This window comes from Jaculus jaculus, chromosome 3 (assembly GCF_020740685.1).
Source record: "Jaculus jaculus isolate mJacJac1 chromosome 3, mJacJac1.mat.Y.cur, whole genome shotgun sequence".
Classification (NCBI taxonomy): Eukaryota; Metazoa; Chordata; class Mammalia; order Rodentia; family Dipodidae; genus Jaculus; species Jaculus jaculus.
Window position 1 is genome coordinate 114,945,834 of NC_059104.1, and position 11,967 is coordinate 114,957,800.

At 43.6% G+C, this 11,967-nt stretch overlaps 1 protein-coding gene across 2 annotated transcripts in view; it reads right to left on the reverse strand.

Annotated features, from left to right (window-relative positions):
- Cfap300 (cilia and flagella associated protein 300) overlaps positions 1-10,930 on the reverse strand; it is a 65,422-nt gene extending 54,492 nt beyond the window's left edge. For both annotated transcript variants that reach the window (XM_045146161.1, XM_045146162.1), the window contains exons 1-2: positions 10,807-10,930; positions 10,229-10,310 (exon numbers count right to left, since the gene is read on the reverse strand). In XM_045146161.1, the coding sequence (XP_045002096.1) occupies positions 10,229-10,310; positions 10,807-10,922 (198 nt within the window). In that variant the 5' untranslated portion in view covers positions 10,923-10,930. The remainder of the gene's footprint in view (positions 1-10,228; positions 10,311-10,806) is intronic.
- Between the last annotated feature and the right edge of the window lie 1,037 nt (positions 10,931-11,967).

Here is an 11,967-nt window from a genome sequence, read left to right on the forward strand (position 1 = left end):
GAATCCTCCAGTTTTGGACAATGGAACACTCAGGATCCATAGATCATTGTTAGAAAATTTTCAGTGCCAGGGATGGGATACCTACAGTGAGTTGTTAGCCAGGGAGGTCCTTGATGCCCCCAAAACATTATAGGCCATTGCCGAGGCCCTTGGTTTCCCATACAGTTCAATGGGAGAAAGATACCACCAGTGAAGATACTCAACAGTGGACACTGCAAGCCTTATAATTGGCCAGCCAAGCCAAATGAGCCAACGGGTGCAATAGTGGCATGCCTGTCATGGTGGAAACCAACTGCCCTCCCAATTAGACTGGAGGCCCGCTCCATGGGAGAGAATATATCCCTGAAACTGAAAACTTAAAACAGGGGTAGTCATGAGCCCTAGGGTGTAACATCTGCTGATGTCTGGATAAATGTATATATTATGCTTATCAAACTTCCCAGTAAGCACTTCTCTTAATATTTATACCCTTATATTAACGCTACTCTCACTTTGGGTAGAGAATCTTCTCTTTTCAGATGGCAGTGACCCTGGGATGACTCAGAAGTTAAACAGTGCTGCAAAGAAGTGACTGGAGTACTGAGTAACATCTTGATCACACCTTCCAAGACTCAGGGTCTAATGCGGAAGAGATGGCGGAAAGAATGTAAGAGCCAAAGGAAGGGTAGGACTCCTTACAATGTGCACCCTCAAGATATAAAATGGCCTTGATATCCATGACCTTATAGCACCTGACACTACCTAAACAAGACCATCATAAGAGGAGGAAAAGATCATGATATCAAAATAAAGGAGAGACTGATTGAGATGGGGAGGGGATATGATGAATAATGGAATTTCAAAGGGCAAAGTGGGGGGGGGAAGAGAGGGTATTACCATGGGATATTTTTTATAATCATGGAAAATGTTAATAAAAATTGAGTTAAAAAGATGATTGATCCAATGTTCTACATATTCTATATTCTAGCATATAGTATGGAGAGGACTCATGAGGCCCCGCCTCTCCATGAGGAACTATTGGCAGTTAATGGTTGCGGGGCAGAGAGAGAGAGACATGTAGCTAGTGGTGAGTTGCCCACACTTGTAAAAACAGCCCTCATTCATGTTCATGAAAGCAACCCTTACTAATGCATTGAGTCTCTCCCCTCCCCACCCCCAACGAAAACAAAGGTAAAAGGGAGAGCAGTTGGGAAAAGGAGATAGGTAGGAGAAGAAGAGGAATACAACAGGGTAAAGGAAAGTTGAACAGGGTGAATATGAGCAAAATACATTATATACATGTATGAAAATATCACAATTAAACCCATTATTATGTATAATATATGCCATAAGAAACATAAACAAATGTAAAAACTCATGTATATGGAGTGTGCGTATTAAAGACAGCACTTGGAGTTTTGGGCCTGCTAGGCTAGCACTCTACTATTGAGTCACATTTCTAGATCTTTCATATCTTAAATGTTAAGAGTTCATAAGATCTTTCAGTGGTTGCTTGCTAAGCCCAAATTCTTTTACATGGCATGTAAGTTGTTTTATAATTCATCCCATCTGTCTCCAACAGTAACCTTCCCTTTTGTTCCCTGACACAATCCTGCTTATCACTCAGGTCTTAGCTTGTCCATCTTATTTTTTGCAAATCCTTCTCTGACTACCTTGGCTAAAACTAAGTTTATCTCTCTCTCTCTCTTTTTAAATTTTTTAATATTTATGTATTTGACAGAGAAAGAGGGAGAAAGAAAATGGGCATGCCAGGGCCTTTGGCCATTGCAAATGAACTCCAGATGTGTGTGCCCCCTTGTGCATCTTGCTAACGTGGGTCCTGGGGAATTGAACCTGGGTCCTTTGACTTTTCAGGCAAACTCCTTACCTGCTAAGCCATCCCTCCAGCCTGTTTTTGTTTTTGTTTTTTTTTTTTGAGGTAGGGTTTCACTCTAGTCCAGGCTGAGTTGGAATTCACTATGTATCCTCAGGGTGGCCTTGAACTCACATCAATCTTCCTACCTTTGCCTCCCAAGTGCTAGGATTAAAGATGTGTGCCACCATGCCTGGCTTGCTCACTTTTTTTTTTTTTTTTTTTTCCCCCTGAGGTATGATCTCCCTCTCTAGCCCAGACTGACCTGGAATTCACTATGTAGTAATCCACCTACTCTGACTCTTGAGTGCTGGGATTATAGGTGTGTGCTACCATACCTGGCCTTATTTTTATTTTTATATACTTATCCATTTTGAGACAGAAAGAGAAAGAGGCAGATATAGAGAGAATGGGCACTCCAGGGCCTTCTAGATTTTTTTAAAAAACTTCTTTATGGGCTGCACAGGAACTCCAGACATATGTGCCCCTGTGCATCTGGCTTACGTGGGTATTAGGGAATCAAACCTGCATTCTTAGACTTCACAGGCAAATGCCTTAACTTCTAAGCCATCTCTCCAGGTCTAAAGGCAAGTTTCCCTTTAGTGGTGAGTCATCAAAATACCTTGTGCCTAGTGCACTGTATCATTCCCCATTCCACAATGCAAAGTTTGGACTTGATTTCCTCTTTTTTTGTGTCTATTCATCTGTACAGGCCTATAAACTGAAGGGATCCTTGCTGGATAAATGGCTGCTCCTTACATCCATTTATTACCTCACTAAAGAACTTCTAGAACACAATTTAGGTTGAAAGAGAAAATTAAAAATCCAGGATTCTGGAGCTGGGGAGACAGCTCAGCAGTTAAAGGCACTTGTTACCAAAGCCTGTTGTCTTGGGCTCAATTCCCCAGTGTCCATGTAAAGTCAGATGCACAAAGTAGCACATGTATCTGGAGTCTGTTTGCAGTGGTAAGAGGCTCTAGCTTGCCCATGTGCATACTCACTCTCTCTCTCTCTCCCCACTGCTTGCAATTAAATAACACACTTTTTATTTATTTGCAAGCAGGGGAGAGAGGGCGGAGGGAGGGGAGAGAGAAAGAGAGAGAGAGAGAGAATGGGCACACCAGAGCCTCCAGCAATTGCAAACTCCAGATGCATGTGCCCCATTGTGCATCTGACTTTATGTGGGTACTGGATAATTGAACCTGGATCATTTGATTTTGCAGAGAAGTGCCTTAGCCATTGAGCAATCTCTCCAGCCCATAAAAAAGTTTTTTGTTTTTTTTTTAAATCTAGGATTCTAATCAAAACAATATCCTTCAGACATGACTCCACACAGTAGAAACACTGTAACTTGGAGTTAAAATCTCATTGCTAGGCACTCTTTTTGCTGTTGTTTTCTTGTTTGGAGACAGAGAGAGAGATAGAGAGAGAGAGGGAGGGAGGGAGTGTGAGTGTGTGTTAGGGTCTATATATCTCCAGCTGGTCTTGAACAAGCTATGTAATCTATGTTGGGCCAGAGCTCATTATCTTCTTGCCTCAGCTGTATTACACACAAGTGCCACCACAGCTTGTTGGGCACTCGTGTATAAATTACTTTGAGATTTAGTTTCCTCAGCTATAACTTGGCAATCAAAACATCAAATTTACCAATTACTGTAATGATTGATGATAAATGTGTAAAAACTGCTAAATATGTCACCCAGGAATTACTCTTGCTACAGAAAAATATTTTGTAAAGTATCAGTGACAGGAGTTGAAGTCATAGCTCAGTGGTAAGCACTTGCCAGGCAAGTACAAGGCCTTGGGTTAGGTCCCAGCAATGAAGCAATGAGAAGAAAAAGAGGAACAGAAATAGGAGGCATTTATTTAGCTCGGTGTGATGGAGTACTTCTGTGATCCCAGACAGGATTTGAGAGGCCGAGGCACAGGCAGGAGGATCACCAGTCCAGTATGGTGGTTTGGTGGGGCATGCTTATAATCCCAGCATTTGGGAGGTAGAGACAGGAGCATCAGGAGTTCAAGGCCAGCCTAAATGAGACCCTAATCTAATTTCTTTTAAAGGGGAGAAGAGATGGCCTCGCAGTTAAAGTGCTTGCCTACAAAGCCTAAGGACCCAGGTTCGATTCCATAGTATCCACATAAGCCAGATGTACCAAGTGGCACATGTGTCTGGAGTTTGTTTGCAGTGGCTGCGGCCCTGGTGCACTCATTCTATCTGCTTTTCTCTCTCTTTTTCTCTTTAATAAATAAATGAAATGTTAAAAAAATAAAAAAAGCCTCCCCAAACCAACCACCAAATAAAAAGTACTATTAACAAAGCTGGCTGTAGGGGCACATGACTTTAATCCCGGGACTACAGGCTACAGAGTGAGGTCCAGGTCAGCATGAGCTAGAGTGTTACCCTGCCTTGGAGAAAAATAAAAATTAATAGTAACAAACAATAATAGCACCATGAGCCAGGCATTTTGCTAAATATATATTTCCTTTAAATGTTCAAACAATCCCATTTTATATTTATATATCTTTTTAAATATTTTGTTTTTATTTATTTGAGAGAGGGGAGGCGGCCGATAGAGAGAAAGAAGCAGATAGAAAGATAAGAGAGAATGATCGTGACAGGGCCTCCAGCCACTGAAAACGAATTCCAGATGCACGTGCCACCTTGTACAGCTGGCTTATGTGGGTCCTGGGGACTTGAACCTGGGTGCTTTGGCTTTGCAGGCAAACGTCTTAACTGCTAAGCCATCTCTCCAGTCCCCACTTTATATTTTAATATTATTTTCATATTCAACAATATTTACCAAAAACTTATTACATGTCAAGCACTGAGACCATTTTGCAGAAAGTCAAAGGTTAGAGAACTTGTCCAAAGTAACAGAGCTTGGGCAGCTAAGTGACAAGTTGGGCAGCTAAGTGGCAGAGCTGGAATTTGAGCCCAGGCAACTGACTAGAGGCCAGATAAAGCAAGAATCCAAGTTTTGAAAGGCCTTAGGATTATATAATTATTATTATTTTTTCCAAGGTAGGGTCTTTTTCTAGCCCAGGGTAACCTTGAACTCACAGAGATCCTCCAACCTCTGCCTCCCAATTGCTGGGATTAAAGGTGTGCAGCACCATGCCTGGCCTTTTTTTTTTTTTTTTTGAGATTAGGCCTCATAGTCCAGGCTGTCCTTGAACTTGCTATGTAGCCAAGGATGGCCTCAAATTCACTATTCTCCTGCTTCAGTCTCATGAGTTTTGGGATTGCAGGTGTGGGTCACTATGCCCAGCTAGGTTATGCAATTAAAAAAATTATTTGTAAGGAAAAAGAGAATGAATGAAAATGAGCATGCCAGGGCCTCTTGTCACTGCAAGCAAACTCCAGACACATGTCACTTTATGCATCTGTCTTTACGTGGATATTGGGGAATTGAACCTGGGTCATCAGGCATTAGAAACAAGAGCCTTTAACTGCTGAGCTACCTCCCCAGCTCTAAGAATACAAAAATAACTATTTTTGAAACTTTTCAAAAACATATGATTAGGGAAACACATTGCAAGGCTCAGCTGTCTTACAATAAAGAGGGTGAATTAAAAAATAATTTTTTTAAGAGCCGGGCGTGGTGGCGCATGCCTTTAATCCCAGCACTTGGGAGGCAGAGGTAGGAGGATCACCTTGAGTTCAAGGCCACCCTGAGACTACAGAGTTTATTCCAGGTCAGCCTGGACCAGATTGAGACCCTACCTCGAAAAACAAAAACAAAAAAAAAAAAAATTTTTTTTTAAAAGGAGGCTGGATCAATAAGGAGCCTGGAGATTCATTAGCTTCAAGTATATAGTCCCAACTAATTGGGAGAGAGGATCACTTAAGGCCAGGAATTTGAAGCCAGTCTGAACAAAAACTAAAAGCTCACCTCAAAAAAAATTGAAAAATTAAAAATGGTCAAGAGAGATGGCTCAGTGGCTAAGGTGCTTGCTTGTAAAATCTGACATCCTGGTTTGATTCCCCAGTATCCCCATATAGCCAGATGCACAAAGTGATGCATTCATCTGGAGATTATTTGCAGTGGCAAGACGCTCTGGTACGCCCAATCTCTTCCTCTCTCCTTGCAAATAAATAAAATTTTATTTATTTATTTATTTTATTTGAGAGTAAGAAGTAGAGATTGGCTGGAGAGATGGCTTTGCAGTTAAGGCACTTGCCTGCAAAGTCAAAGGACCCCAGTTCAATTCCTCAGGATCCATGTAAACCAAATGCTCAAGGTGGCACATGGGTCTGGAGTTCATTTGCAGTGGCTGAAAACCCTAGAATGCCCATCCTTTCTCTTTCTCTCCCTCTACTTGCCTCTCTCTCTCAAATAAATAAAAATAAAAATATTTTTAAAAAGAAAAATGCAGAGAGAGCGAGCAAGCGTGCGAGTGGGCACATCTGTCTTTATGTGGGCACTGGAGAAATGAATCCGGGTCATTAGGTTTTGCAGGTAAGCACCTTAAGTACTGAGCCATCTCTCCAGTCCCCCCAAAATCCATTTTCTTTTCATTTTTCCAGGTAGGGTCTCACTCTAGCTCAGGCTGACCTAGAATTCACTATGTAGTTTCAAACTGGCCATGAACTCACAGCAATCCTCTTACCTCTGCCTCCCAAGTGCTAGAACTAAGGGCATGTGCCACTACGCCCAGCTGAAAATACATTTTCAATCAGCCACAAAGACTTGTTCATGCTGTTCCCAGCTCTCTTTGCCCTCTGTTCCTTTTTGCCTTGTCTGGTGATCTCCACTTGGATACATGTGAATCTGGCTTCCCCCTCAACTCAGAGGGCAGAGTACTGTTTCTTGGTTTGGGTAATTCTCTGCTTTCCTCTGCTTTATATTTTGGAAAAACTTCTAATTTTAATTACATGTATGATTTTCCTCTGGTGTCTGGATCTACCACATGTGTATTTCCCTTATACTCTAGATATACCACATAGGTGCTTTTTCTAAACTCTGGGCCTGCTGCCTGTGTAATTTCTCTAAACTCCAGGTAACCATGGGTATAACTCTTTACTATTCATTTCTCATCTGAATTTCTTGGTCTCTGCTTTGATCTTTTCCTTCTGCTGTTCTTCCTTAAGTTCCTAGCATTTGTCCTCTTTTCCTTCCATGAGGAAGCTCAGGGTGGATGCTGTGTGTGTTCCTTCTAGATCTTCCTTCATAAGCACCCTGGTTCTATCTTCCATGTGTTTATGGCTCTGTCTCAGCCATTTCTCTTGAATGAATCTCATGGACTATGACGTGTTTTCCGCATGACTGTGTGTTTCCTACTTCCTGTGTGCTTAATTCTGCTCTAGCCTTCTTCCTAGATCCCAATTTCCCATAAATAAACGAAATTTGAGATTTCTCCCGAAACTCAATTAATTCACAACTTATCCTTCTTGAGGCTTTTTATCCCCTCAATTCTTTGCTAAAAATAAGGACATGAGCTGGAGAGGTATGGCTTAGTGGTTAAGGTACTTGCCTGCAAAGCCAAAGGACCCAGGTTCAATTTCCCAGGACCCAGGTAAGGCAGATGCACAAGGTGGCACTTGTGTCTGAAGTTCATGTGCAGCAGTTGGAGGCTGTGATATGCCCATTCTCTCTCTCAAATAAAATAAAAATAAATATTAAAAAATAAGGACAGGACCCAAAATTGGGGTTCATAAATTTGGAGACCCTTCCTGAAACCCTGCATGACTAGCAGAGTATAGGTCTTCACAGTCTGTGAGTACCTCATGACAACTATAAAGTTAATGCTCAAAGGACATGAATGACAGAGAATGAAACAAATTTTGCAAATCTTGAAAGTGTTTTTGTTTGAGAGGAAAAAAAAAAAAAAAAGTAAACCAGGATTAGAAATAATGGGACTGGATTTTAAAAGCACACCAGACTGGTACTGTCACCTCAAGCTAAAGACCACTAGAGCAATGCTTGAAATCTTTAGGAGGAATTGCTCATGTGGAACAACTGGTAAGAGCCAGAAACCCACTTTTCAAGGTGCTTATGAGTTTTAGAAACAATCAGAGATTTTGGACTTAAGTTTATTAAATAAAGCCAGTGATAAAATTGGGTAATTATATATATATATATATGAATGATGTGGTTTGTCTGTCATAGTGGAAACCAACTGCCCTCCAATTGGACTGGAGGCCCGCTCCAAGGGAGGGAATACATCCCTGATACTGAAAACTTAAAACGGGTAGTCATGAGCGCTAGGGGTGCAACAACTGCTGATGTCTGGATAAGTGTATATACTATGCTTATCAAACTGCCAGTAAGCACTTCTCTTAATAGTCATACCCTTATATTAATGCTACTCTCACTTTGAGTAGAGAATCTTCTCTTTTCAGATGGAAGTGACCTTGGGACGACTCAGAAGGTATCATGGTGCTGCAAAGAAGTGACTAGAGTACCGAGTAACATCTCGATCACACCTTCCAAGGCTCAGGGTCTAATGCGGAAGAGGTGGTGGAAAGAATGTAAGAGCCAAAGGAAGGGTAGGACTCCTTACAACATGATCCCTCCAGATATAAAATGGCCTTGATATCCATGCCCTCATAGTGCCTGACACTACCAACACAAGACCATCATAAGAAGAGGGAAAGATCATGACATCAAAATAAAAGAGAGACCTATTGAGATGGGGGAATATGATAGAGAATGGAATTTCAATGGGGAAAAGGTGGGGAGGGAGGGTATTACCATGGATATTTTCTTATAATCATGGAAATGTTTTTAAAATTTGAGAAAAAAATAAATTAAATTAAATTTAAAAAAAAGACATGGTGGTGTACACCGTTAGTGCCAGCACTCAGGAGGCAGAAGTAGGAGGATCGCTATGAGTTCAAGGCCACTTCGAGACTACATAGTGAATTCCAAGTCAGCCTGGGCTAGAAAAGAGACCCTATCTCAAAAAAAAACAAAAAAAACAAAAAAACAAAACAGCAACAAAAACGGGTTGGGGAAAATGGCTTAGCAGTTAAGGTGTGTTTGCCTGAGAAGCCTCAGGACCCCAGTTTAGTTCCCCAGAGCCTATATAAACCAGATGCACAAGGGGGCGCATGTGTCTGGCGTTTGTTTGCAGGGGCTAGAGGCCCTGGCAAGCCCATTCTCTCTATCTGCCTCTTTCTCTCTCTCAAATAACTAAATACATGAATTAAGAAAAAAAGAAATTTAAGATGTGATTGTTTAAAAAAAATTTTTGTTTTCAGGGTTGGGTAGATGGCTCAGAGTTTAAAGGTGCATGCTTACAAAGCCTATTGATTCAAGTTCAACTCCCCAGAACTCACATACAGCCAGATACACAAGAGTGACAAGTGTCTGGAATTCATCTGCAGTGCCAAAAGGCCTGGTGCACGTTTTTCAGAGTTGGAAAATTTTCTAAGGCAGGTTACTGAAGTTAGGAAGTTGATGAGCTAAATGAAAACCATAGTAATAGTAATATTAAAAATATCATATGATGGAGAATGGAATTTCAAAGGGGAAAGTGTGGCGGGGGAGGGAGGGCATTATCATGGGATTTTTTTTTTATAATCATGGAAAATGCTAATAAAAATTAAAATAGATAAAAAAAAAACAAAAACCCTAAAAAAAAAAAATCATTTAAAAAAATATCATTTGTAGCCCGGTGTGGTGGCACACGCCTTTGATCCCAGCACTCGGGAGGCAGAGGTAGGAGGATCACCGAGAATTCTAGGCCACCTTGAGACTCCACAGTGAATTCCAGGTCAGCCTGGGCTGGAGTGAAACCCTACCTCGAAAAACCAAAAAAAAGAAAAAATATATATATATCATTTGCAGAGTCGGGCATGGTGGCATGCCTTAATCCCAGCATTTGGGAGGCAGACATAGGAGGATCACTGTGAGTTCAAGGCCATTCTGAGACCACATAGTGAATTCCAGGTCAGCCTGGGCTAGAATGAGATCCTACTTCAAAAAAAAACAAAAACAAAAACAAAACAACAACAACAACAAAAATCATTTGCAGCCAGGTGTGGTGGCCTAGGCCTTCAGTCCCAGAATTTGGAAGGCAGATGTGGGAAGACTGCTGTGAGTTTGAGGCCACCCTGGGACTACACAGTGAATTACAGGTCAGCCTGGGCTTCAGTAAGACCCTATCTCAAAAAAACAAAACAAATCAAAAAATATCATGAAGAGGCAGAGGTAGGGGATCACTCTGAGTTCAAGGCCTGGGACTATGTACTGAGTTCCAGGTCAGCCTATGCTAGAGTGAGAACCTACCTCAGAAAAAATTAAAAATCATTTGCACCTCTTTTTACTGCCAAACGCCAAGAACACATCCCCAGGAGCGGAGAGTTGGCTCATGCCCATCTATAAACTTGGGGTGTAAAAGTCAAAAATCCGCAGGAACCCCAATACCAACCATAACAAAATCATCCTTCCGATAGGGCTGGAAAGTCAGGTCGAACCCAAACGCCTGCGCCTGGATGCGGCCAAGCATGGACCTAGACAGTGGTGAAGTTGAGTCAGTGTTGGGCCAGCCTCCCTCACCCCAGGCCTCCGTAACCCCTGGGCCTCCGTGACCCCGGGCCTCCCTGACCCCGGCCCTCGCTGACCCCGGGGCCTCCGTGACCCCGGGCCTCGTTGACCCTGGGCCTCCGTGACCCCAGGCCTCGCTGACCCCGGGGCCTCCGTGACCCCGGGCCTCGTTGACCCCGGGACCTCCGTGACCCCGGGCCTCCGTGACCCCAGGCCTCGCTGACCCCGGGGCCTCCGTGACCCCGGGCCTCGTTGACCCTGGGCCTCCGTGATCCCAGGCCTCGCTGACCTCGGGGCCTCCGTGACCCCGGGCCTCGTTGACCCTGGGCCTCCGTGACCCCAGGCCTCGCTGACCCCGGCCCTCCCTGACTCCCTCCCTCGCTGACCCCTGCCCTCCATGACCCCTGCCCTCCATGACCCCGGGCCTCGATGACCCTGGGCCTCCGTGACCCCAGGCCTCACCACTGGCGGAGCCGGCTGGTGATGTCCCGGTTGCTCAGAAACGGAAAAGTTCTCTGAGGCAAAAACCTGAAGTAGAAGCTGCGAAGATCCTCTGGCTCCCCGGCCGCGGCCGCCATCCTGTCCCGCGTGCAGGAAGGTGTGGCCGTTTCCCTGGCGACGCGGCTGCGCGGGGGCGGGGCGGGCGCCCTGGGGGCGGGGCGTCGGCCGGCTGCGGCGCGGCTTGGGGAAGCGCCTGCGAGGGGAGGGCTGGCTCGGCCCACGCCTCTTCTGGGGTCACTGAACTCACGACCTGGGCCCAGCAGTTAGGGGAAACTAGGAGCAGAAGATAAAAGTTGCTACTCAATGTGTTGACATAGAATGAGAGCCTTTTAAAATAATAAAGAAAGAAAGAAGGGAGGGAGGGAGGGAGGAAGAAAAGATAAGCTCTTATTTTGCATGAGCCAATGATCTAGATTGAAAATTTTCTTTTCCTTCCTTCCTTAATGGCTTGCATTTTTATTTATTTATTTTAACTTTTTTGGATTTTTGAGGTAGGGTTTCACTCTAGCCTAGGTTGACCTGGAATTCAATATGTAGTCTCAGTGGCCTCCAACTCAAGGCAATCCTCTGACCTCTGCCTCCTAAATGCTGGGATTAAAGGCTGAGCCACCATGCCCAGGAATTTGGTTTTTAAATTTTTTTTTTAATTTTTATTTATTTATTTGAGAGCGACAGACACAGAGAGAAAGACAGATAGAGGGAGAGAATGGGCGCGCCAGGGCTTCCAGCCTCTGCAAACGAACTCCAGATGCCTGCGCCCCCTTGTGCATCTGGCTAACGTGGGACCTGGGGAACCGAGCCTCGAACCGGGGTCCTTAGGCTTCACAGGAAAGTGCTTAACCGCTAAGCCATCTCTCCAGCCCGGTTTTTAAATTTTTTAAAAATGTTTTAAAATTTTTATTTAAGTGAGAATGGGTGTGTCAGGGCTTCCAGCCACAGCAAATGAACTCCAGATGCATGTGCCACCTTGTGCATCTGGCTTACATTGCTTCACAGGCAAGCATCTTAACCACTAAGCCATCTCTCCAGCTATCTTTTTTTATATTTTTAAATATATTTTTATTTCTATATTTGCAAGTAGAGAGAGATAAGAGAGAAAAGAGAGAGAATGGGGCCCTTCAG